This window comes from Halichoerus grypus, chromosome 1 (assembly GCF_964656455.1).
Source record: "Halichoerus grypus chromosome 1, mHalGry1.hap1.1, whole genome shotgun sequence".
NCBI classification, from domain to species: Eukaryota; Metazoa; Chordata; class Mammalia; order Carnivora; family Phocidae; genus Halichoerus; species Halichoerus grypus.
The window spans coordinates 101,136,817-101,164,381 of NC_135712.1; the positions used below are offsets into that span (position 1 = coordinate 101,136,817).

The 27,565-nt window shown below is 39.3% G+C and overlaps 1 protein-coding gene across 7 annotated transcripts in view; it reads right to left on the reverse strand.

The window, feature by feature from the left end:
- NMD3 (NMD3 ribosome export adaptor) overlaps positions 1-27,565 on the reverse strand; it is a 131,543-nt gene that overhangs the window by 32,133 nt on the left and 71,845 nt on the right. For 3 of the 7 annotated variants that reach the window (XM_078069647.1, XM_078069652.1, XM_036120877.2), the window contains one exon: positions 695-751. In XM_078069647.1, the coding sequence (XP_077925773.1) occupies positions 695-738 (44 nt within the window). In that variant the 5' untranslated portion in view covers positions 739-751. Of the gene's footprint in view, positions 1-694; positions 752-1,051; positions 1,244-1,292; positions 1,436-27,565 lie in introns of those variants that run through there. The other 4 variants (XM_036120871.2, XM_036120874.2, XM_036120876.2 and 1 more) reach the window with 4 other exon arrangements.

The following is a 27,565-nucleotide window of genomic DNA, read 5'->3' on the forward strand; positions in this document are numbered from 1 at the left end:
TAATTCCAAAAATCTTCAAAGTATGGTGTTGTCCAAAGAGTCTAGAGAGTCTAAAAGATTTCTAAGAGTAATTAATCAGACAGCTTTATAGTCCAAAGACATTTTTTTAAGGTGCCAGTATAAGACTGCCAAAATGCAAACATTTAACCAGAATAGAAAATTTTTCAAAGGATGAAAAGAATATCACATCTAGTGATTCAGTATAATGGACTGGTGTCATAACTCTATGTGCACTGGGGACAAGAAATTTTTAGCAATCACTGATGTTGTCCCAAAGAAATATTCTCTAATCTATGATGTTCAATAAGGTAGCCACCAGGCACATGTGGCTACTGAGGACCTGAAACGTGGCTAGTATGATTGAAGAACTTAGTATTTAGTTTTATTTCATTTTAATTTCTTTAAATTTAAATAGCCACATATGGCTAATGGCTATCACATGGACAATGCCAATCGAGAAGATATAGGGAATATTTTAACACTCTTAAAGCAAGTATTTACTACAACAAACTTTCCAACTAAAAATGAATTTGATGGTCTCAGGAAATAAAGCTTTCCACTTTTCCCACTTAAGAGAAAGAATTCCCCTCCAAAAAAAAAAAAAAAAAAGCTTTCCCCACAGGCAGTTAAGTTTCAAAGACTCACTTTAATATCTTTAAATTTAAAGGGAATGGGGGAAAGAGATACGACTCACATGTGTCCAGGGGTGCGGTCGGTGGATTCTGTCATATACTCCATTTTCCTGTATGTCCTGATTTAAGAGAGAGAATGAATTGTGGGATTTAAGTCATTTGTCTATTCAGCTCTATACAAATCTTCCTTCTCCTCTTAATAAGGCAGCCAAGCCTCGTAAAGCAGTAAATAACAACCAATTCCACGTGGCAACTCCAAGAAATAACTTCCTTTAATATCAGAACCCAGGGAATTCCGGAGTTTCCCATAAGTAAGACCCTCGGGCCCTTAAACTCGGCCGCTGACCGCTGGCATCACCTCGGCGCCAACCCCTACCGGCCCAAGTAGGGGTCTGAAAGGCTGGGGCCGCCACCCTCACCCTCACGCCGGCAGCGACCGGGCCTCGGACCCGCGCTGCAGAAATCGCCGGCGGTGTCACGGTGCTGCGGGCCACCTACCCCGACCCCACACCCAGTGGGTGGGACCTCACGCAGACTCCTGGACGGCGGAGCACACGCGGCACGCACGCGGCCTGAGGCCTGCCCCAACTGGGGGAATCCGCCCTACTCTCTTCAGGGACCCCGCGCGACAACAGGCCGGATCTCCGCCCCAGAACCTACTTTGCTAGTCTGGAACAGACCCAGACTTGCGGGGAAACAGCACCAGAACAGCCCCTATTGCCCCCTCAGTGCCGACCTCAGCCTGCTACAGTACAGCGAAGATCTCGCGAGAGAAGAGCTCGAAATCCCGCAGACCGGGAGAAGGGAGTTAAAGGGGCGGCTCGGGGGCGGAGGAGGGGAAGGCTTAGGCGAGCAGTGGGGGTGGGGATGGAGCTTAGAGGCGGGGCAAGTGGGGAGGCGTGGGGAGAGAAGGCGTGGCCTCCCTCGTGCAACGGTGCCCAGACTCCCACAGACTTTCCAACTCTTCTCTTGGGTTATCGTCCTTTCCGATTTTCCCTGGCCAGAATTCACTCCAGGCTAACCTCGCCCATCAGATACCCTGATGGGGAGCTTGCTTGCTTCTTGTTAAGTGATTATATAAAAGTTATCTGTAAACAGTACCACACACAATACACAAACAAATTAAACTTCATCAAGGGCAGTGTCTTTGTCTCTTTTGTTCCCATCCTGTGCCTAATGCCTGTTACATCCTAACTACTCAAATGCATATTTGTTGAAGAGATGAAAGAAAGAAAGGTAAGACCCAATTATTTGTGAAGTCTGTGATTTTTAGTCCACTAATTGTTAGAATGTGCTTCCCTTAGTGCATTTAATATTTCCTTATGACTTTATACCTTCATCTTAGAACAGCACAGACCATGCCTAACCACTTCTTCTCATGACAGAATTTCAAATATTTAAAGAACACAATCATTTTTTCTGTCTTCTCACCCCAAATTTCAAGGAATAAGCAAAGTCATCTTATAGAAGGTGACCAAAGTAGGCCTCTCATTTCTTGCCTAGGGTACTTAAGTAATCTTCCATTCCTTCTCCTTACTTCCAGACTCCCATCTATCCTTCTAAGTGCAAATCTGATTTTGTCACATTCTCCTGCTTTTAATCCTTCAGTGGTCTCTGACAACTTTCAGATTCTTTCCAATTTCTCTGCATGGAAAGAAGACCCTTCAGGATCTAATCCTGACATACCCTGTCACATTCCCAAGCATGCAGCCATACAGACCAGTTGGCAGGTCCTACAGGAACTAGTCCACCTTTGCTTATGCCTGGGAAGTCTGCCTTAAAGATTAAGCTATAGTATCATATATTAGTTTCCTATTGCTGCTGCAATAGAATAACACAAATTTATTATCTTACACTTCTGGAGGTGGTAAGTCTAAAAAGATGTTCTTCCTTTGTGTGTGGTCCTACAACATCTTTATAGAATGGTGCCAACAACATTAAACTGGATCATAAATTTTCTACTCTGCATGTTCCACAGGTTCAGCTGCTGGAGAGAAGTCTGAGTCTCGTTCTTCTCCATCTTCCCTGCACCTAGCACAGTGCCTGGTGCAAAACAGACCCTCAATGTATTTTGGTGAATTAATTATTCATTTGATACAACAACTCTGAAGAAAGAGCTTATCTTCCCACTTTTTCCATTCATATTGTCATTTCCCTTAAGCCAAATACCACTAGGAACACAACTGTAGTTAAACAGATTGTGTTTATTATTCACTGAAGTGAATGCAAACATATTATGAGGAATCATGGAGTGTCTCATTAAGAGGGTGTTACAAAAAACCCATCATAGGGGCGCCTGGGTGGCTCAGTTGGTTAAGCATCTGACTCTGATTTTGGCTCAGGTCATGATCTCAGGGTCATGAGATCAAGCCCAGCGCTGGGCTCTGTGCTCAGCGGGAAGTCTGCTTGAGATTCTCTCCCTCTCCCTCTACCCCTCCCCCAACTCATGCTTGTGCGCACGTGCGAACGCGCTCTCTCCCCCCTCAATAAATAAATAGGGGCACCTGGGTGGCTCAGTTGGTTAAGCATGTACTTTCGGCTCAGGTCATGATCCTAGGGTCCTCCCATGGAGTACCCCCTATCCCCATCAGGCTCCCTGCTCAGCAGGGAGGTCTGTTTTTCCCTCTGCCCCCCCACCCCCTTTCTACTTGTGCTCTCTTGCTCGCTCGCTCTCTCAAATAAATAAATAAAATCTTTAAAATAAAAAAGAAATAAAATCTTAAAGAAAAAGAAAACGAGCATAGAATTTGGACTTTCTTGGGTAACTTGAGAGAGTCTCTAAGAAAGCAGGGGTCTGCTCTAGATTGGATGCTGTCAGAAAGTAGGGGTAATTCTATGAATGGATATCTCGACAAATCCTATGTATAGGAAGAGAGGCAAAAGATAAAACTGCAGTTGGTAAAGAAGAAGCCATTACTCATTTTGGCCAAGAGAGGGAGTATTTGGTATTTTGTGGGTGGCACAGTGACCTTGTATTTATCTATGGTTATACAAAATTATGCAGTGGCCTTGCTTTGTCTCATTTTAGTATGGTGTCAGAGTAACCTTGTCAGAGGTGGATGTTCCGTGAAATTGTTTTTGTCTAACAGGAGAATAATGTGGGCTACCTGTGAGTACAGGGCAGCTTCTGAATGTCAGGGGCAGTTCTTTTCTTTCCCAGTATAGTCCCTTAATAGCCTATTTGATTTGGCACCAAGTGCCACAGTGCCAGGCTTGTTAGGCACCGGATATACAACGGCAAACAACACAGACATCCCTTGTGGAGCTTACACTTTACAGACAAGGTGATATTCCAGAAGCTTAGGCAACTTGCTGAGAATTCTATAGCAACTTAAGCGGTAGAACTGGGACCTGAACTACAGTTAATCTAACTGTACCCATGCCCTCACCACCACACCAGGCTGCATGCCTTTCTGAGGCTCAGGACATCTATTATTCACAGACTTTTTTCTTTTCTTTCTTTTTTAAGAGACTGTTTATTTTCCATTAACCTTATTTCCTTTTCAGGAGAGATCCACTTTCTGTTTAAGAGTCTATGGAAGAGGGGTACATGGGCGGCTCAGTGGGTTAAGCATCGGACTCTTGATTTTGGCTCACATCATGATCTCTGGGTCATGAGATCCAGCCCCACATTGGGCTCCGTCCTTAATGTGGAGTCTGCTTAAGACTCTCTCCCTCTCCCTGTGCCCCTCCCCCGACTTGCACACATGAACGCACTCACTCTCACGCTTGTTCTCTCTCTCTCTCTAAAATAAATAAATAAATAAAATCTTAAAAAAAATAATAAAAGAGTCTGTGGAAGAGCAGCTTAGGATCACGCAGGGGTTGTTCCTCCCCACCGAGTGGCCTGAGCAGTGGGAGCTGCAGAGCAGTCCTGAGCCGTGGCTGGGAGCTCCAGTCTTCCGTAGGGAACTGCAGGACACGTGCACACCATCTGAGACCTCAGGCTGAGTAGCAGTAAATTCGGGATCTGGGGCAACCCATTCACCTGGAAATTCCTCCTTGGTCACGGCCTTTTCAGGAGAGATCAGGCCTGGCCTCCCCTGGGGGTTCACGGGAGACGGTGCCACACGTGTGCAGAACTTCCCAGGCCAGCATCCCCCGCCCCCGACCCACTGCGTGAGCTCCCGCGCTGTTGTGTGGGTGGCCGTGTCCACACAGCACAGAGGAGAGTCTGGTTACACAGAGCGATGGCAGGCGGGTTAACAGAAGACATCTCTGTGAGAGGCTGGTGGTCAGCCCGGGGATCCGTAACCACCGGGAGACACAGCCCCCTGCAGGCTGCCAGCACCTGGTTAGTGAAGGTTCTGGGAGCGAAGCGGCCACAATCAGAGTGGCTCCTGCGGCAGCAGCTGACATGAGCACAGCCCCCGGGCCACTGTGCCTGGACGATGACACTAACATCAGCCGGGTTTTTGATGGCAACAACGGCACGAGCTGCCGGCAGAAGCTTCTCATAAGATCTCTCCAGATTTGAAATATGCCATCGCTTTCCCTTTTGTATATGTGCTGTTTCATTTGGAAGTCAGGGTTGGTGCCACCTAAGTGGGCTCCTGCTGCAAGGAATTACAGGACATCCTCCTCCCATCGCAGGAGGATGCCAAGGGCTCTGAACATTGTGAAAGTTTCCCTTTAAGTTCCATGGGGACCCAGAACAATATGGACCCGCATATGGACCCCTCTCTTGTTAGTACAGAAAGGCCACAGGCTTTTGACAAATGAAATACTTATGTGGCAGAAAGTACCTATATCTCTCCTCACACTTCTCTCCCTCCAGATAAGATCTCCAGATGTCAGAAGTAAGTGTTTGGTCTCAAATGTCTCAGCCACAAGCCTAAGATGAGCTTGCTAAGATTGGCCTCGGAATGAAATAATACAGGCAAATTACACCAGAGAGAAATTTGTTTTGCACTTATTTAATTCTCAAATCTCATCTTGGAAAAATGGGTCATGATTCCAGGGTCTGGGATCCTGGGATGGAGCCCCACATCAGGCTCCTTGCTCAATAGGGAGCCTGCTTCTCCCTCTACCTGCCGCTCCTCCTGCTTGTGCTCTCTCTCTCTCTCTCTCTCTCTGTCAAATAAATAAATAAAGTCTTTAAAAAAAAAAGAAATGTAATCACCGAATGACCTCTAGCTTCAAGATGTTAATGATGGAAGAGAACTACTACTACAGTAGTAGATGAAGAAATATTTTATAATGATATATTTTATAGGCTTCATAAAAGAGAAGATGAACAAAGAAAAAGCCAGAAATGAACAACTTTAGAAACACCAAAATAAATTTCAACAAAAAAACTTTGTATGTGCTGGGTCCAAAAGAACTAAGAATCTGGAGATATGAAACTGACATTTTTGCTGTAATCCTTCTTTTCAGTAATTGCTACCATGTCATTGCCCCATGATGAAATCCTCCTCACCTCTTTCTCTCAGGTGATCTCAAAGATTACTGGTGCTGTTTTCTCATTGCACTCCGATAGCAAGAATGGAGAAGACATCAAACTGTACTTGCAGTGGCCAGCCAGTCTGGAGATGATGGGGAAAATGTGCCTTTCTAAACTGTATAGAAATGAACTTACTGGGCGCCTGGGTGGCTCAGTTGGTTAAGCAACTGCCTTCGGCTCAGGTCATGATCCTGGAGTCCCGGGATCGAGTCCCACATCGGGCTCCCTGCTCGGCAGGGAGTCTGCTTCTCCCTCTGACCCTCCTCCCTCTCACTCCCTCTCACTCCCTCTCATGCTCTCTGTCTCTCGTTCTCTCTCTCGCAAATAAATAAAATCTTAAAAAAAAAAAAAAAAAAGAAATGAACTTACTTTTATTATGTGGGCATTCTATAGCATCTAAAGTTGAGTTTCAGGGCAGATCCCAAGGATGTACAGGGAGTGTAAGTAAGCAAATTTGGATTTCAAAAAAAGTACTTTCTAAAATGTCTTGGTGTGTAGCTGATTTGTTTTGGGACACTTTTCAGTTAGTTGACTATGGTCTCCCAATTAATCTCACAAATTATTATAAAAATTATTATTGAAAAACTAATCCAAGAAATATTTTCCAAAATGTAAGGACATGAATTTACCAATTGAAAGAATCTATCATATTCTTATCAAAATGGATATAAATAGGTATATACCAGAGATCATTATCATGAGGTTTAGAACACTGGTGATGAAAGGAAGATTCTGGAAACTTCTGAGGGGAAAAAAACAAGTCACATACTGAGGATCGAGATCAGAATAGCTTCAAACTTTCAACAGCAATGCCAGAAACAAGAAAGCAATGGAGAAATACTTTGAAAATTCTGAAGTAAAATTATTTCCAAACTTGAATTGTATTCTCAGCCAAAATTATCAATAAAATGTGAGTGTATAATAAAGATCTTTTCAGTTTCACCCTTCTGAGTAAGTTACTGATAGATATAGACCAAGAAAAAGGAAGGCACAGAACTTAGGAAACAGGAAAGAAATTAAACAAAATCCCGGTGACAGCTTTATGCTACACAGAGGGTGCAATAAGATGGCTCCAGGAGCACCTGGGTGGCTCAATCAGTTGGGCAACCAACTCTTGATTTCTGCTTGAGTCATGATTTCAGGGTCGTGGAGTTGGGCACGCAGCATGGAGCCTGCTTGGGATTCTCTCTCCCCCTTTCCCTCTGTCCCTTCCCTGCTCATGCCCTCGCTCTAAAAATAAATAAATAAATAAATAAATAAATAAATAAATAAAAAGATGGCTCTACACTGGAGCAATAAGATGGCTTTGAGGGCGATTTCTACAAGAAACTAAAAATTGATGATACATACAATGTTTTTTAATATCTTGAAGATTTAGATAACTGGCAAAGCATCAGAGACTGATAAGGGAATACTATGAACAAATCTACACACAAAAATTTGAAAACTTAGATGAAATAGTCCAGTTTCTCAAAAAGTACAAACCACCACAACTTACCTGAAATTTAGTAGATGATTTAAATACCCAATAATTAGTAAGGAAATTGAATTTGTAATTAAAAAATCCCACCTCCCCCACAAAAAAACTTCCAGATATTTCACTAGAGAACTTTACCAGAAGTTTAAAGAAGAATTAGCATCAATTCTACAAAATCTCTTTCAGAAAATAAAAGAGAAGATGAGAATTTCCAATTCATTTTCTGAACCTTTTTTTGAAACGTTTATTACCTTGATACCAAAACCAGACAAAGACAGTACAAAAAAAGGAAGGAAGGAAGGAAGGAAGGAAGGAAAGAGAAAGAATACTGAAGCTACAGACCAATACCCTCATAAATATAGATGCAAAAATCTTTAACAAAATATTAGCAAATAGAATTCAACAATACATACAAGGAATTATACACTATGACTAAGCGGACTTTATTCCAGGGATGCAAGCCTGGTTCAATTATAGAAAATTAATGTAATTCACCATATTAACAGGCTAAAAAAGAAAATCACATGATCATATCAACTGATGCGGAAAAAACATTTAACAAAATTCAACAACGATTCATGATAAAAATTCTTAGTAAAATAGAAATAGAGCAGAACTTGTTCAACTTGATAAAGAGCATCAACAAAAACCCTACAGCTAACATTATATTTAATGGTAAAAGATTGAATGCTTTCCCCCCTAAGACTGGGAACAAGGCAAGTATGTTCATTCTCACCACTCCTGTACAGCATAGTGCTGAAAGTTCTGTTCAGTGCAATAAGGCCAGGAAAGGAAATAAGCAAACATATCAGAAAAGAAGAAATAAAACTCCCTGAACTACAAATGACATGATTGCCTAAATGGAAAAATTGCAAGGGATCTAGAAAAAACAAAACAAAACCAAAACAGAACAAAACCCTCCTAGAATTAAGAAGTAAGTTCATCAGGTCACAGATCCAAGATAAACATTAAAAATCAATTGTAGGGGTGCCTGGGTGGCTCAGATGGTTAAGCATCTGTCTTCGGCTCAGGTCATGATCTCAGGGTCCTGGGACTGAGCTCCACATCGGGCTCCCTGCTCAGTGGGGAGTCTGCTTCTCCCTCTCCCCTCCACTCATGCTCTCTCTCTGTCTCTCAAATGAATAAATAAAATCTTTTAAAAATATATAAATAAATAAATACATAAATAAATAAAATAAAAATCAGTTGTACTGGGGGCATCTGGGTGGCTCAGTCAGTTAAGTGTCCTACTCTTGGTTTTGGCTCAGGTCATGAGCTCAGGGTCCACGCTCAGCAGGGAGTCTGCTTGAGGATTCTCTCTCCCTCTCCCCCTGCCCTTCCCCCCACTCACACTCTCAATCGCTCTCTCTCTCAAAAATAAATAAATAAATCTTTTTAAAAAGCAACTGTATTTATATATACTAACAATGAACATGTGACACTGAAATTAAAAATACAATCCTATTTACAATTGCTTAAAAAAAAGTGAAAAACGTAGGTAAATCTAACCAAATGTGCACAAAATTTGTATGCTGAAAACTACAAAATGCTGATGAAAGAAAACAAAGACCTAAATCAGTAGAGAGACATGCTCTTTTCATGGACTCAAAGACTCAACACAATAAAGATGTCAATCCTCCTCAAATTAATGTATAAATTTAATCCAACTCCTGGCAAAATTTCAATAAGATATTTTTTTGTAGATGTAGACGTTATTCTAAAATTATATGGAAAGGCAAAGGAAATGAAATAGCTAAAAAAATTTGGAAAAAAATCTTTCTACCAGATTTCAATATTTAATATGGAGCTATAACATTCAAGACTGTGTGGTATTGGTGGAGGGATAGACATATGGATCACTGGAACAAAATAAAGAAACCAGAAATAGACCCCCACAAATATGCCCAAATGATTTTTGAAAAAGTATAAAAGAAATTCAGTGGAAGAAAGATAGTCTTTTCAACAAATGGCGCTGGAACAAGTGCATATCCATCCAGAAACATAAATAAATAAACAAACAAACAAACAAACAAACAAACCTGGACTTAAGTTTCACACCGCCCATAAAAATTAACTCAAAATGGATCACAAATTTAAGATGAGATGTAAAACTATGGAACTTTTATAAAAAATTTCAGAAAAAAAAAATCTTTGGGATCTAGGACTAGGCAAAGAATTCTTATACTTGACTCCAAAAGCATGATCCATAAAAGAAAAAATTGATAAGTTGGACATCATCAAAATCAAAAACTTGCTCTGTGAAAGACCCTGTTAAGAGGATAAAAAGCAAGCCACAGAGTGGGAGAAAATATGTTCAAACCATAATCCAACCAAAGACCAGGATCTTGAACATATAAAGAACTCTTGAGGCTCCTGACTGGCTCAGTTGGAAGAGAGTGAACTTCTCGATCTTGGAGTCATGGGTTTGAGACCCACATTGGATGTGGTTTTAAAAAAAATAAACTTTAAAAATAATAAATAAAATAAAGAACTCTCAAAATTTATAAGTGAAAAAACAATCCAATTAGAAAATGGGCAAAAAAACCATGAAGACACATTTCACTGAAGAAGATATCCCGTAGTCAAAAAAGCAGATATGAAGATGTTGAACATCATCAGCCTTTAGGAATATGCCAATTAAAAACACGAGATATTACTATCCATCTATCAAAATGGCTAAAATAAAAAAATAGTGATAGTACCATATGCTGGCAAGGATGCAAAGAACCTGGATTACTCACACACTGCTGGTGGGAATACAAAATGGTATAGTCACTCTAGGAAACAACTTAGCAGTTTCTTAAAAAGCCAAAAATGCAACTATCATACAATCTAGCTATTGTACTCCTAGGCAGTTATCCCAATGAAATTAAAACTTATGTTCACATAAAGACCTGTACACAAATGTATATAGCAGCTTTTTTTTTTTTTTTTTGGTTTTGTTTTGCAATAGCCTAAGTACCCAGATATCTTTCAAAGAGTGAATAAACTGTCTTAAATCTACATGATGAAATACCATTCAGCCATGAAGAAACAAACTATTGTACAAAGGACAACCTGGGTGAATCTCCAGCTTCTCCAGAGAATTATGCTGAGTGAAAAAGCCATTTCCAAAAAGGTTATATACCATATGATTCCATTTATGTAACATTCTCGAAATGACAAAATTAGAGAGCTGGAGAACAGATGAGTGGTTGCCAGAAATTAAGAATGAAGGAAAGGGCAGGAGGGAAGTAGGTGCAGCTCTAAAAGGACACCATGAAGGATCCTTGTGGTGATGGAAATGATCTGTGTTTTGATTATATCCAAGTCAATATCCTAGTTGTGATATTGTACTCACAGTTTTGCAAGATGTAACCCTTTGCGGGGACAGCTTAAAGGGTTCAGGCGGTCTTTCTGTGCTATTTCTTACAAGTGCATGTGCATCTACAATTATTACAAAGTTTTAAAATGTCTGATTTATTTAAAGAATAGGTAAAATTTTCTGTTTAAGGAAAACAACTCCTCGCTTCTAGCTCTCATAGTAATTTTTTTCACAAGGCTTCAGTACTTTTGTCTACACTGTTGGTTGGCTGACGAACCCCTTCTCCCCAGTGTCCTTAGGACTCGGAACAACCATGAGATACAATATTGGCCAGCAGGTTAGAAGGGGAAGTCTATTGGACAATCTTCCAGGAGAACTTCAGCTTTCTTAATAAAGAGGCACAGGCTCAATGGATATGCCATTTTGCCCTCATTCTTTGCTCCTTTGCCTTTCTGTCTGCTTCCTCTCTGGAATGCAAATGTGGTGCCATATCTTGACCAGAAGGCAACAAGCAGTGAGGGCATATGCCATCACGCTAAGGATGCTGAGGCAGAGAGCTAGAAAGAAGCTGTGTCTTGACTGTGTTATTATGAGATGGCTCCAACCCTGGACTATTCACCTTTAGAGTTCTTTCTATTTAAGAAAAAAAAATTTTTTTTATTTATTTAAGCAGTTTAACAATGCTGGGCAGGTTATCTCTTATTTGTAACCAAACACATTTCTTTCTTTTTTTTTTTTTTAGATTTTATTTATTTTATTTGACAGAGAGAGACACAGCGAGAGAGGGAACACAAGCAGGGGGAGTGGGAGAGGGAGAAGCAGGCTTCCCGCGGAGAAGGGAGCCCGATGTGGGGCTCGATGTGGGGCTCGACGTGGGGCTCGACGTGGGGCTCGACGTGGGGCTCAATCCCAGGACCCTGGGATTATGACCCGAGCCGAAGGCAGACGCTTAACAACTGAGCCACGCAGGCGCCCCTATAACCAAACACATTTCTAACAAATTCCTTACTCCTGGGAGATTCTCAGCAGGGCTGATACACTCTGCCCACCTTAAAAGACTATTGTAAGGATGAAAAGCACGATAGCTACTTAATATTCTTTGTGTGTTTCAGAAACCAAATTGCTGACACTGCATTTTCCTTTCTTCCTTCTCTCCAGTATTTTGTTTCTTATTCTCCTCAGCTAGGCCTGCATTTGTATTATAATCAGACTCTTGCCAGTTGCTCTCCTAATTGAATTGGGCTTTTGTTGTCGCTGAGATGGCTCAGAATTTTTTAATGGTCTTCCAAAACCATCCCAGCCCAGGGCAGATGCTCCCTTCTTCGACATCACAGCACTTACTGTCTGCACTTCCCGATTGCCAATTCATCATGCACTGCCCCATGCCACTTCTCATACAGCTGTCACAGAATAATCGATGTTTCGAGCTGGAAGGGACATTAAAGATCATCTTCTCCAACCACCTCCATGCATGTGAGTTGTGGCTTAACTCTTGGATTTTTCTTTACCCCCTCCTGGGTGTACAGCATATAGTCCCAACTAGATCTTAAACTCTTAGAGGAGAGAAAGATACAGAACAGATATTTGTTAAATTACCATGTGACAAGCCAGACACCTTACACTCACTATTTAATTTAATTTTCACAACAACCCTAAGAAGTTGGTGGTGATCCCTATTTGACAGGTGAAGGAATTGAAGCTCACTTAGCAAAAGTATGATACCTAGAAAGAGGGGAAGCCCAGATTTTGACTCAGATTTTAAGATATTTAAGTGCTTTTAACCTCTTTCCAAGTTGCTAAACCACTTGATTGGATTTCACCTTTTGTGGTTCTTCAACCTTTAAACTTCAAATTCTGCGTTCTGTTTATAGGCTTTCTCTCTTAATAAAAGATTTAAATTATATCTGTGACAATGAGATGCATAATAAGAAATATATAATTGGTCTTCATCCCCAGTCCCTGACACAGGACTCCTAAAACCCTTGTAAATACCTAAATGATAAGAGCACTAGGAGCATTTTTTGTTCTATTGAGGCGACTCTGGGTGGGATCCTCTTTGGTTCCTGGATGGGGGCTGGTTATCAGAAAGACCAAGTCATTATTAGAAGCTTGAAATCTTTAGTTTCACCGACCCCCATCCTCCAGAGGGGGAGAAGGGCTGGAAATGGAGTTAATAATTTATCTGCTTATGTGAGGGAAGCCTCTATACAATCCCAACAGTAAGGGTTTCAGAGAGCTTGCAGGTAGGTAAGCATATCCATGTACTGGGAGAGCGATGCACCCTAATTCCATGGGGACAGAAGCTCCTGTGCTCAGGACCCTGCTACACTTAGCCCTATGTATCTTTTCATATGAATGTTTATCTGTATCCTCAATCATATCCTTTAATAAATTGATGACATAAGTTGTTTCCCTGAGTTCTGTGAGCTACTCAGTTCTGTGAATCTGGGAAGTGGGTGGTGGTAACCACTGATTTGTAGCCATATCGGACAGAAATTGTGGGTAAGCTGAGGACCTACCGCTTGAGATTGACATCTGAAGTGGGGTGAGAGCGGTCTTGTGGGACTGAGCCCCCAACCTGTGGGATCTGACACTATCTTCTGGCATTGTCTCCAGGTTGATAGTGCCAGAATTGAGTTAAATTGTAGGACACCCAGCAGGTGTCCTGGAGAATTGCTGGATATGGGGAACCCTCCACACATTTGGTGACCAGAAATATCAGAAGTTATGAGTGTGGCAGAATGTGAGAGTATAGGAGAAACACAAAAGTAGGTTTTTCCAACTCAGTATCTCATAGCCAAATAAGATAATGGTTCTTTGTGTTTAACATTAACATTTTTTAAATGCAATGCTGATAGAACAAAAATATTATACCGTTTTGTCTTAGTGGAAAATTGTTAGATGTCTGCCATGATACAATTTTATAGCAAAAACATATATATTGTTAAGTCAATGCAGAACAGTTTTTGTTCCACAGCAAATAGAAGTGTTTTGTAGAGAAGAACTTTACAAACTATTTGAGATAACTTGCACCACTAAGAAAAACTAATAGAAAGAAATATTTAGAGAAATGAAATTTAGTAGTTCAAGATTCAAAGAAATGTCAACAACTTTTTATTCCATCCAATAAACTGTATCTTTCTTTTTCATCTGCAGCATTCCCGATTTTAATCTGAACCTAGCAGATTTTAATTTGGAGTTTGAAGCCTTTCAAAAGTTGCATTACCTTTTTGCAGAACTTTCTTCAATGCTAGATTGGCAATTAAAACGCGGGGGTAATTTTCCTTTTAATGTCATTGCTATTACAAAAAAATTAGGTAATTGGCTTTGAAGAGTACAATCCTGTAGCTGTCATCCATCTCTGATATAAGCCAAATTTGATTTTTGAAGTATATAATCTCTTCATTTAAAAAGAAAGTATAATTTTATATTTCTGCATTTTAAAAAGAGGTTAGTCATAATTTTATTTTATTTTTTGAGAGAGAGAGAGAACACGCATGTGTGCAAGCAGGGGCGGGGGGAGGAGCAGAGGGAGAAGGAGAGCCTCCCTCCCCATTCTGGGCTCAATCTCACAACCCTGAGGTCATGACCTGAGCTGAAATCAAGAATCAGAGACTTAACCAACTGAGCCACCCAGGCGCCCCATGAAGTTAATCATTATTTTAGATACATGCTTTTAGTTAATGTACTTATACATGTCACCTTTGGGAACATACATGTATAATCTGAATTTATTTATAACTTGCTGATTATATACTGCTTAACTCTGCAAACTCGAGATGCTGCAAATGAATATCAATTTTTTTTTCAAAAATCATAGGCTATGGAAATTGGTTGGACATGTCTAAAATGTTAGCCAAAAATAAATAACCCAGTAAGTAAATAAATATATTTAATAGGTTCCTGTGTATCACCAGGCCACACAGGTGTCATGGGAATGATGGGACTTGTTAACCATAAGCCTTGGGGGACAAGGGCTGTACTTTGTGTACCTTTGTATCCATTGTATCTAATACAGTAGCATGTAATAAACATTTGAAAGATGAATGAATAAATGTTTCCTTCAAGGGTATTCAGGTAGCTCCTACTTCTTTGAGTTTTTCCAGATTGCTAGCACAATGTTTTGCTTAAAATAGACAACATTTATTATTGGCATGAGTGTTAAAGGAAAGAAAGGGAAAAGTCTCCTTTGTCTTTCTCACCAGGCTACACTATTTTTCCAGGCATTAGGAAATATGCATTCTCCAGCCAGCTTTCATGAACACCATAGTGTGCCAAGAGATCCAGCACACTAATTGTGTGTGCCCCATGCATCAGCTATTCCACCTCAACCCTTGCCTTTTCTTTGAACCTATGACAATCTGTTAAAGAATTATTAGATAAGTATTCCTCTATTAAAAACACCATCTTAAAAAATTAGGATGATGTATTACTTTGACAATGAGGAGAAAAAAATGAAGAAACCTAACTTGTATGGATTCTGTTCATATTTTCTGTTCTCCCACTTCGTTTATAAAGGAGTTTATAATTTATCGGGGGGGGGGGTCTCAAATTGGCCACACCAAATCCAATCCATGGAAATTTTGATAGCCTAACATTGTTTTTTTAAAAATTGACTTAATTGCTCCATCACATAATATTCCTAGTTACAAGCAAGAAAAACTGATTCTGGCTTATTTAGCAGAAAGGAATTTGTGAACATGCTCTTGGTAGGCCCCAAAAGGCAAAGGAAGTTGGAGGACCAGACTTGGGCCATGCAGCCAGGAACACCACCCAACATCACACAGCAGAGCCAACTCACCCAGTCAAGCCCACAAAGACATCACTCTGTGGGATGCACCAGGGACACAGCTATTGCTGCTAGCATTGTGGTCCCTGCTCCCCTGGGAACTCGACTAGGTGACACCTGTAGAGCTTCCAGCAGTCCCTGCTTCTTTGCATCAATTAGCTCAGAAGTTCAGGGCTGGTGCCTGTAATTAGGTCAGCCTAGATCACGTGAGCGGACAGAGACTGGGCAGCAACTAGAGATGGAAAGTTGTTGAGCCATTGCTCGCTACTGTCCTGTCCCTTTCTTGCTAATTTTCAAAGAACTCCTCCTATTTCCCTATCTCTGCCCCTTCCAAGTTTAGAATCCTTAAACGAGCTTAATAATTTGCACATTCATTGCCAAAATTAACACAGTTGGAAGCACTAAGTTAAGAAGTCTAATAGCTGGCTAATCTTGGTAAATATTTATTAGACCATTTTTAGACAGTGGTAATGTGTTCAATTAATATTTATAAATGTAAAATAGAAAGCCCTAAATGGTCATGGCTGCACTCCTCCAGTATTCCTTTAAAATTCAGAATTAGCTCCTGAATAGAGTCTGCAAGTACCTTGAGAAACCAATTAAAATCTTAATCCCTATGTGGAGTGATTTTCCTTGCCTGCATTATTGTGCAGGCTCTGTTTCCTAGTCCATCAACCGCACTGTCAACTCTGCCCCTCTCCCATAACCTTTAATCCATCTAACAAAGTGAGCAAGCAAACAGCTCAGTGGAAATTTACTTGAGTTCAACAAACTCTTGGATATACTCATTAATTTTCTCAAGAAGCTTCCAAGAAAATAAGTGGTGGTCCAGAATATGATATGTATTTGTGAGTTGCCTAGCATGTAGTCACAAGCCTTAGTTTCACATACAAGGAAATGCTTTTAGCTGCAAGCATTTTTATTTCTGTTCAGAACATAACAAACTCATCCTCTAAAATCCTAGCAATTAATTTATTGCTGAAATTTAAAGGTTTTCAGTAAAACCCATCCCTGGCAGTAAAAATTGTGGATGATAAAGAATTTTGGCATATGCTACATATTCCAAAAGACCAAACTGTCAGATTTAGACTCGATTTATATTTACTGAACATAGACTATGTGTCAAGCACAGTTCTAGTCAAGGTTCCAAACGTTATCTTAACTGTCATTACAAATCCATGACGTAGAGTTAATCCCACCTTACTGATGAGGAAAGCAAAGTTCAAGGTCTATGGGACCGCGTTGGTGGTATAGTGGTGAGCATAGCTGCCTTCCAAGGTCTATGGAACCTAACAAAGATTACAAAACTAGAAAGTGGTAAAGCCAGGGTTTGAACCTGGCTCCTGATTCTAATCAGCTCTCTGCCTTAGCAGAATGATCCAGGTTGAATAAGAGTTTCAGCACAAAAAAATAGTTAAGGTAAGCTAAGCTTTAGGCAGAGATGTGTAACATCTAGCAATTCTTCCCGATTAAAACATTATGGATTAATCCAATGATGAACCCGAATTGCTGGGATTGCATGGAGACACTCCAACTTTGCATCCTATCATTTAAAATTGGGTTCAGGGATGCCTGGGTGGCTCAGTCGGCTCGGGTCATGATCCCAGGGTCCTGGGATCGAATCCTGCATCGGGCTCCTTGCTCATCAGGGAACCTACTTCTCCCTCTGCCTCCCACCCCCCCTGCTTGTGTGTGTGCTCTCTGTCTCTCTCTCTCTCTAACAAATAAATAAAAACTTAAAAAAAACAAAACTGGGTTGAAAGGAAGGACATATCCAAAGCAAATGGTTATTTCACCTGATGAAAGGATGACTAGATAGAATTCTCTTCATATCTCAATGAAGAGGTTTAGAAGGCAAAAACAAATGAATGAAGTAAAACAAAACCACATAGAAAATAATGATGTAGAAAAGTTGTCTTATAATGGCCAGTGACTACATAATGGATAGTCTATGGCTGGGGCAGATATTTGGCGGTCTTTTTTTTCCTTCTTCGGTCTTCTTTTTTTTTTTTTAAGATTTTATTTATTTGACAGAGAGAGAGACACAGTGAGAGAGGGAACACAAGCAGGGGTGGAGGGAGAGGGAGAAGCAGGCTTCCCGCTGAGCAGGGAGCCCGATGCGGGGCTGGATCCCAGGACCCTGTGATCATGACCTGAGCTGCAGGCAGAAGCTTAACGACTGAGCCACCGAAGCGCCCCTCCTTCTTCAGTCTTATGATTCCTTGTCAACCTAAGTAAATCTGGACTTGTATACTAGGCCCCTGGTGTTGGTCCAGTGGTGCATTAACATGACTCCCGGGCCATCAGGGTAACGGATTCTTGCTCTGCTCCCCAGCATGGAAATCAGGATGTTATCTGGCCCAAGCTGTTTTAGCTTTCAGAGGTTAGAGTAATGAATGCCAAGTTTATTTAAGAGTACAAGTACTACGTACTCTACACTTGCAAGCTTATATGTGTCATACGACTCTGGGACAGATGAGATATCCCTGGCCATGGTGCAGCTGTCTCCAGCATGTCCCCAAGCAAGACCACGTCCTAGACTGCTTTGGCACCATGTGTTTAAGACTGGGTCTGGGGGCACCTGGGTGGTTCAGTCATTGGGCGTCTGCCTTCCGCTCGGGTCATGATCCCAGGGTCCTGGGATTGAGCCCCACGTTGGGCTCCCTGCTCGGCAGGGAGCCTGCTTCTCCCTCTCCCACTCCCCCTGCTTGTGTTCCTTCTCTCACTGTGTCTCTCTGTCAAATAAATAAATAAGATCTTAAAAAAAAAAAAAAAAAGACGGGGTCTGAAGTGGCAGCTGAGCTTTTTTAATTTTTTTATTGTTATGTTAATCACCATACATTACATCATTAGTTTTGATGTAGTGTTCCATGATTCATTGTTTGCATATAACACCCAGTGCTCCATGCAGAATGCACCCTCTTTAATACCCATCACCAGGCTAACCCATCCTCCCACCCCCTCCCCTCTAGAACCTTGTTTGTTTTTCAGAGTCCATCGTCTCTCATGGTTCATCTCCCCCTCTGACTTCCCCCCCTTCATTCTTCCCCTCCTGCTATCTTCTTCTTCTTTTTTTTTTCTTAACATATATTGTATTATTTGTTTCAGAGGTACAGATCTGTGATTCAACAGTCTTGCAAAATTCACAGCGCTCACCATAGCACATACCCTCCCCAATGTCTATCACCCAGCCACCCCATCCCTCCCACCCCCCACTACTCCAGCAACCCTCAGTTTGTTTCCTGAGATTAAGAATTCCTCATATCAGTGAGGTCATATGATACATGTCTTTCTCTGATTGACTTATTTCGCTCAGCATAACACCCTCCAGTTCCATCCACGTCGTTGCAAATGGCAAAATCTCATTCCTTTTGATGGGGCAGCTGAGTTTTGAAAGGTAGGATATGAACTTCATTTACTCAGATTGACCATCCCCAGTGGTATGTCTGCTGGTGTGGCCTTTTTGAGGGCTATTCAAGGGGAAGCACTTCTGTCTGTTCACAGGAAATGAGAACTGATCTCTCCACTATATACCCTACCCGCCCTGACTTCATGCTGCACTTCTAAATACATAAAACTTATTTGACTTAGCCAAGCGGTGTCTGCATCTGGTTGTTCAGTTGATCTGAGCCCCGTGTTCACATTTATTAACTTGGTTAGGTGTGCAGAGCCAAAGTGTCTAAAAGAATTCCAAGATCTTTGATTGTTGATTAAAATTCTGAGATCTTTTCAAAGGAGATGTGTAGGATTATTGCCAAACTGGTGCTCGGTGGTGGTGCTCCCCCTTGACCAAAACGTAAACCTCACAGGAATCTTCAAGAATGGATCTCTTTCCATCACATCCATCTAAAACGAATACTCTTTTAGACATATCACATATTCTTAAGCCAAGTTCTGCTAAGTAACTTACACAGAAAGGCAAGTTGAGGTCAAAGCGGAGATAAAAATTTATGAAATGTGAAATGTGCTGTAGCAGTAACTTCTAGGAGGGTCTTTGTGTAGCAATAGAATCAAATGTCTTTTTTTACATAATATTTTGATATACTATCTATGGGAGGAGAAAGCCTTCAAAATTAATTTGATACTAATTTGAAAATGTAGGTGTCTATAGGAATTAATAATCTTTGGAAAATATTTTTATCTGCAACATATGCTATTAACTTCCACTCAGCAGAAAGCTGCTTCTTGCTTTCCCCCGTGTTTACAGCTGATGGAACCTTCACTCCATTTCCAATATTCATTTAACCATTTACCCATATCTTTCACCAAGAAGCACTCCTTTGCTTTTTATTTTATTGGCCTCCAGCTGTTTTCCCCTCTGGATCCAGGCCAAAGGCAAAAATGAATAAGGTTATTATGTCTTTGAAAACTTTTTAAATGGCTACTTCACTCTTATCATTGAAACCATATTTTTAGGGAAAACATAGAATTTTTTTGGATATAGCACTCTCTAACATAATTTAGCTTCATAAAGCATTTAGATATTTTTAAGGTTAATACAGATATTTGATAAGCTTTTCCTTTCAATCATTTTCTGGTTCGTGTAATTCACCAATACTATTGTCTTGTAGTAGAAAGGATTGAGTCACAAAAGGTATAAATTCCTTTCACATGGTCTCATGGTTAAATAATGGGATGCCATTAGCCGTCAGGTTTCTACTCCCCTACTCCTTCAGATATAATTAAATCAACCAATTTACTTTTACCTTGGAATTATCAGTTAGGTCAGTTTTATTTTTTTGAAATTGAGAGAGTGCATTTAAAAATGTTTTAAGGTGGGCACACGGGTGGCTCAGTTGGTTAAGCGTCTGCCTTCGGCTCAGGTCATAATCCCAGGGTCCTGGGATCGAGCCCCGCATCGGGCTCCCTGCTCAGCGGGGAGTCTGCTTCTCCCTCTCCCTCTGCCTGCCGCTCCCCCTGCTTGTTCTCGCTCTCTCTCTGTTAAATAAGTAAAATCTTTTAAAAGATAAAATAAAAATGTTTTAAAGTAAATGCTTTATTGAAATGCAACAACCACGGAAAAGCACACAGGTATCAAGTTGTACAGTTTGATGAATGTTCACAAACTGGACACATCTGTATAAACAATTCTAGATAAGAAAAAGAACACGGAGTACTCGGCTGGCTCAGTTGATAGAGCATGTGCCTGTTGATCTTGCGGTTATGAGTTCAAGCCCCACACTGGGGGTAGAGATTACTTAAAAAAAAAAGATTAGGTTAAGAAAAAGAACATAACCAGGACACTAGATGACCCCCTTGAGCCCTAACCCCAAGAGGTATTTACTCTCCTGAACTTTATATTGTAGATTAATTTTGCCTGTTTCTGAACTTTATATAAATGTAAACATGCAGTATGTATGCCTTGGGTCTGGCTTCTTTCACTCAACATTACATTTATGAGATTCATCCATATTGGTATATGTAATATGAAATGATAGTTGATTTATTCTCACTGAATACACTGTGATTTATTTATCTATTCTATTATTCTATTCTATTATTGATGGACTTTGGGGTTGCTTTTAGCTTAGGGCTATTATGAATAGAATACATTCTTGTATATATCTTTGGTGAATATATGTGTGCATTTCTGTCATATATCTAGGAATTGAATTGTCAGGTCATAGGGCCTCACTTGGTATTGGCTCTTTTTTCTTCTGGTAGGTTGAAGAGTATGCTAGAGTTGGCTCATACCAGCTCTCAGGAGCCAACGGTTAAATTTTCAATAATTTTGAGAGGTAGGTGTTAAACACAATCATTATTAAAAATTAAATTATATATAAATTTAAGTAAGTTATATTAAAACAAAGGTAATAAGTATTCAAATTTCAATATCTCCTATTTTACTACAACTGACTATCATCAGTGCTACTAAGGTTATTTACATCAGTTGTATTTGTATGGTGGAAATACTATATAATGCTGCACTGACATGCATCTCCTCAGCAATATCTTGTGGGTAATATGAAATTGACTACAGTGGAGAGTTTACACCATAGAAACTGAGAAATGTTACTTATCAGGGCTTGATTTATTGTACTGTTGATTTATATAGACTTAAGAAAGTGATGGGGAAATGTTAATAACGCTGGTTAAACTCAAAATTGTCATATTTGTAGCTGATATTGTTGTGAATAGCTAAAAAATTTATCAAAGCATGGTTGAATTACAAACAGATATGGATACCAGAGTTCAGCAAAAGTCAATAAAAGCATTCAATAAAAATCAATTGGCTATATGGAATTTAGAATAAAGAATACATTTATATTTCATTTATTATTATTTGTCAATTTGTGATACACACACCATACTTTCTTTTCCCCCTCTAGAAAGCCCATTGTCCAACATTTACCAGTGCAGTTCTGGGTTTTTTTTTTTTAAGGTCTTATTTATTTATGCATGAGAGACAGAGAGAGAGAGGGAAGCAGAGTCAGAGGGAGAAGCAGGGTCCCCACGGAGCCCGACGTGGGGTTCGATCCCAGCACGCTGAAATCGGCCGGAGCCGAAGGCAGACGCTCACCCAACTGAGCCAAGCAGGTGCCCCAGCTCAAACCTCGTTATAGTGCTATTTATCACACTGTGGTTTAAGTTTACTTTCCCTGATGACTAAGGAAGTTGAACACATTTTCATAAGTTTATTGGTCACTAGAATTTTTTTGTAAAGTCCCTATTAAGTTGTCCATTTTTCTACTATGTTCTTTTTCTTAGATTTATAAGAATTCCTTACATATTCCCTCCCGATGAGTCCTTTATTGAATACATGTAATTCAAATGTCTTCTCCCAGGGTGTGATTTGCTTTTTCACTCCCTTTAGTAGTGGTTTATATTTAAAGAAGTTCTTAATTTTCATTGAGTACAATTATCAACGTTTTCCTTTGTAGTTAGTGCTCTTTGTATACAGTTTGAGAAATATTTGTTATTCTGAAGATGACTGTTTTCTTCTTTATGTTTTACCTTTCACATTTAGATCTGCAATCCACTTGGAATCAATTTTTCTCTATGGTGTGAGGGGGGAGTTAAGATTCTTTTTCTTTGTCCAGATGGATATCCAATCGGCCCAGAATGTTTTTTTTTAAAGACCACAAAATTAACCCTACACACCCAAATCCTTTATCCTTTTATCTCTTTTTCAAACACATCAACACCTAAAGTCATATAATAAACATTTCTGTCAACATCTTCCTTTTCTAATATTTATCATTAGCTCTTTTGATAACTTTACAAACTATTTACTTTCACAATATTAAAACAATTTCTTTCATAAAATTAAAGCAAATTCTGATAACACACTCACATTATCTATTAAACATGTCAATATTTACTTGTATAAACTTATAAGAGTAGATATACTTGTCAATAAAGAGTGACCAATTCTTTTTTCAAAAAAGAAACAGACTGTGACAATTTGTTTTTTCCTATTTATAGGATAATATACCATAGAAGTAATTAAGATAAATAAAATCCATCCAGGAAGAACATATGAATAGGAATATAATTTCTTATGTAAGAGAATTAATTTTTTAATTCTGTTATTGATTCTATTGTTCAGAAAGAAAGCAAAAACCCCACATCTCAATTGCATAAGTATTTTATAAAATGATAGCAGATTTTTTATGCTTTCAGTTTGACTGTAGAGAGGACCTAACCTTCCACTAGAGGGCATCTTTACCCCATTTGGTCTTTCATAAAAATAAATAACAGCAACTAATCTTTTGCTTCATGTTGTCTTATTACCTTTTTAAAAACTTATTTTATTTAAATTCAATTAGTTAACATATATTGTATCATTAGTTTCAGATGTAGAGTTCAGTTATTCATTAGTTGCATATAACACCCAGTGCTCATTACATCAAGTGCCCTCCTTAATGCCCATCACCCAGTTACCCCATTCCCCCACCCACCTCCCTTCCAGCAACCCTGTTCGTGTCCTCAGTTAATAGTCTCTTATGGTTTGTCTCCTTCTCTGACTTCATCTTATTTTATTTTTCCCTCCCTTCCCCTATGATCCTCTGGTTTGTTTCTTAAATTCCACATACCTTTTAACTACACCTGACCCTAAGGAGAAAGTTGTGAATGATCCTGGAGTTAAAAGAGTTCTTATAAACACACACACAATCTTTTTCACTAGCAGTTCCAGTATTAATAATGTTACTATTATGAAATTATCTTTGGAACTAATCACCATAATTCCTTATCTCTTCTTTTCCGTGTGCACGTGAGCACACACACACACACACACAAAGTCCCTTTCAATATAGGCAGCATGAATATACTCAACACTAAAGTATTGATTATGGAATTTATTATGTACTCCATAAAACAGACTTTCTAATTATTATATAATGGAAAAAATCACAAAGGAAAACATGGATATATTTGACTCAATACAAAAAAATATTTATTTATTTATTTTTTAGAGAAAGAGCCCACTTTTCTGGGCTGGGGGGGCAGAGGGAGAAGGAGAGAGAGAATCTCATGCCAGCTCCACACCCAGAGCAGAGTCAGATGCAGGGCTGGATCTCATGACCCTGAGATCATGACCTGAGCCAAAATCAAGAGTCAGATGCTTAATTGACTGAACCACCCAGGTGCCCCCAATATAAAAAATATTTAGATATAAGGTAAAAGTATAAACAAAATCAAAATGCAAATAACAAACTAGAAAAATAACTGTCACAAATATGAGAATAGGTTAACAGCATTAAAATATATATACCTCATGCAGATATATAAAACACAAAGCTCTTGATAAAAGTAGATATAATATGAATAGATAATTTAATGAACAAAATTAAAATTACCTTATTAATAACCTAGAAACACAAAAATTATGATGTACTTTCTAACCTACAAAGTGAGGCAAAAGATAGTAAATGTTAATGAGGGTGGAGAGAGAAGCACAATTTCATGCACTGCAGGCATAAGAAAGTGCTGACTTGTTAATATGAAAAGAGTGCTTGAATGGGAAAATCTTCATTTTTCAACCAAAACAGTAAAGATTGGTTCAGCTACAAATCATTAATAAATGCTAAATCTAGGGGGAAATTTTTTTTTAAGATGTATTTATTTATTTTAGAAAGAGGGAGAGACAGCATGAATAGGAGGGAGAGATGGCGAGGAAGAGAGAATCCCAAGCAGACCCCACACTGAACGCAGAGTCTGACTGAGCGTAGAGCCTAACGTGGGGCTTGAGCTCATAACCTGAGATCATAACCTGGCTGAAACCAAGAGTCGGCCACTTAACTGACTGCACTACCCAGGCAGCCCAAGAGGGAAATTTTTGATGAAAAGGAGAGTATTTGCAGGGTCTTATGGTATCTTACACTGTAGAGAGGGAAACAATTTTCCCTGTACCTTTCAGGTTTTTGTGGCTAAGAAGCCCCATAATAAAAGACAGATTAACACAAGAAAAATAAACAGAAGTATATTAACATGATACTTCATATATACATGGGAGATATCTTAAAAAAAATAGAGAGAGACTAAAAAGATGTGACAACTAAATATAATGCCTGATCCTAGACTGAATCCTGTGCTGAAGGGGAAAAAATTGCTATAAAATATATTATTGGGTCAATTGACAAAATTGGACTGTGCATGGTAGATTAGGAAATAAAATTATTATCAATATTAAATATGTTAAAGTTGATAACTGCACTGTGGTTATGTAACAGATCTACCTGTTCTTAGTAATGTTATATTAAGTAAACAAGGAGGCCATTAGACTGAGGTGGTTTTAATACCTTGGCATTCTACATAAGCAAACCAAAACCTAAGACTGTAAATACTTCAACATTAAGAAATCAAAACCAAAGGACAACCAATCACACCCAGCCAGCTAGGCTTTTCCAAATAAGGCAATTTTAAATTTAAGATTTAAACTTAAATAAACTTAAGTTATAACCAATCAAATAATTTCCTTACCTCACTTCCACACTTTCTCTATAAAGATCTCTTCCTGCTTCTGTCAATGGAGCATCCCTGACCACTTCCAGTGTGGTGCTGCTTGATTCTAATCAATTTTTGCCCAAATAAACTTAAAAAAAGTATAAATATGCCTCATTATCTTTTAACAGTTCAAACAGACTGGAGTATTAGGGGTAAATATAGTAGGAAGAAATGGTTCACAAAAAGATACATATTCTCTGAGTTTAAATCTATGTTTCCATCTATCTGGATAGATAGATAGACAGACAAATTGTAGGGGAAGAAAATTTTACCTTCTACCTTTCTAGGTTCTTTGGCTGATCTAGCAATTAAATTGATATAAGATTAACAGAAGAAAACTAAACAAAAGGTTAAGAACATGTATACCTTCTGTATACATGAGAGAGACCCAGGAAAACTGAGTAACTCCCCCAAATGGCTAAAGGTATCATTTTAAACACCATCCTCAGCTAAAGGCAAAAGGAGATGTTGGGGGTGGAGAATCAGTTATGGGAGGTTACCAGGAAAAGCACAGTAAACAAGTGTAAGGTTGTAATGTAGATGTAAGTCCCTGCCTTCTGCACTGATAAGAGTTCTAGATTTAGATATCCTCCTCTTCCTGGTACAGAGAGGGACACACCCTTACAAATGGAGATTTCCCTTATAAATGTAAATGTCTCTTACAAGAAGGTAACCTCCATGAGATTTTCAGAGCTTCTCTTGTGTTGGCAGTTCCTTAAAAATAACCAGCTTAAAATAATCAGTATGTCATAGAGGCAGGCATATTTGGGGTTGGTATATTTTGTCCCCCTTCAGTTTCATCTTTGAAACTAAAAAAGTTTCAAAATCCAGAAGCTAAGTTGATAGACTGCTTTATATCTCATTGAACCAGTCTCTGTCTTGAGAATATGTCAGTTCAGTTAAACATTTGTGTCTCATTTCAGGAGGTGATCTTGCAGGTGGACTCCCAAGTTCAGGCCTATATTGTATAAGCGATCAGGTAATTAATAAGAGGCATTTTTATAGAAATAAAAGAAAAACAAAGGTTAATGATTGGAGCAGATTATAAACTAGTTTTTGAGCCTAGGTGGGAGCCAGTCAAGATTTCTAGATGTCAGGATCAAAGCATCTTCAGAGAAAGTGAGGGCAGGCAGTGCCAATCTGAAAGATTTTCTTGGTTTGCAGTTTGAATGTCTCTGGTGATCTTTCTGAGAGGCCCACATGGCAACAGGATTGAACATTGTCTAAACATGAGCTATTTTAGCAATTTTCTGAAGTTTATATCAAGTTGTCTAGCTTCAGTTTGCAGGACTTCAGGAAAAAAAGCAGTTTCAGTTTTCAATGATTCTAAATCAAAAGGATGCAAGAGAATTGGAATCATTAATTTGGGGAGTCATAGCCAGATATTTGAGGAAACCAGAAGAATTTAGGATCCAGCCCACTTTGTAGGCAAACAACAAATCCTCAAAGACAATCAGAACTAAAATCTAATAACCACAAAGGTATGTTATTGAAACATACTTTTTCTCTCTAAAATTACCCTTATTTCCACCAAAGAGAGCCAAATTAAGACTAATTTTTTTGCAAAAGAAATCTAGTTTCAATAAACTTGACCTGATTATTTACATAAGCATGACAAGAATAGTGGTTGACCATGTAGGCTCTTTTTAATAAAGTCTCCTCTGATGGAAGCTCTCTTAAGGAGTTTCATATTGAACTTTTAAAAGTCTCTCCAGGCCAGGAAGCCAAGCCAAAGATTTGCCATCAGATTCACCTGCAATACCTATAGATTTGGGTAAACTCCTCTTCTCAAGGTTCCCAAAATATCCTGAGGTTCCTGCATCTGCCAGAAAGTGACCTCCTTACTCACCCGGTAAGGCTGCTGGAAACTCTGTAAACAAGGTACCAGGCTGTTTTTCCAAGGGGTTTTATTAGCTCCATAAAGTCAACCTTAGTTTCTTAAAGCTGTTTGTTCATATCTGAGTCTATGAAT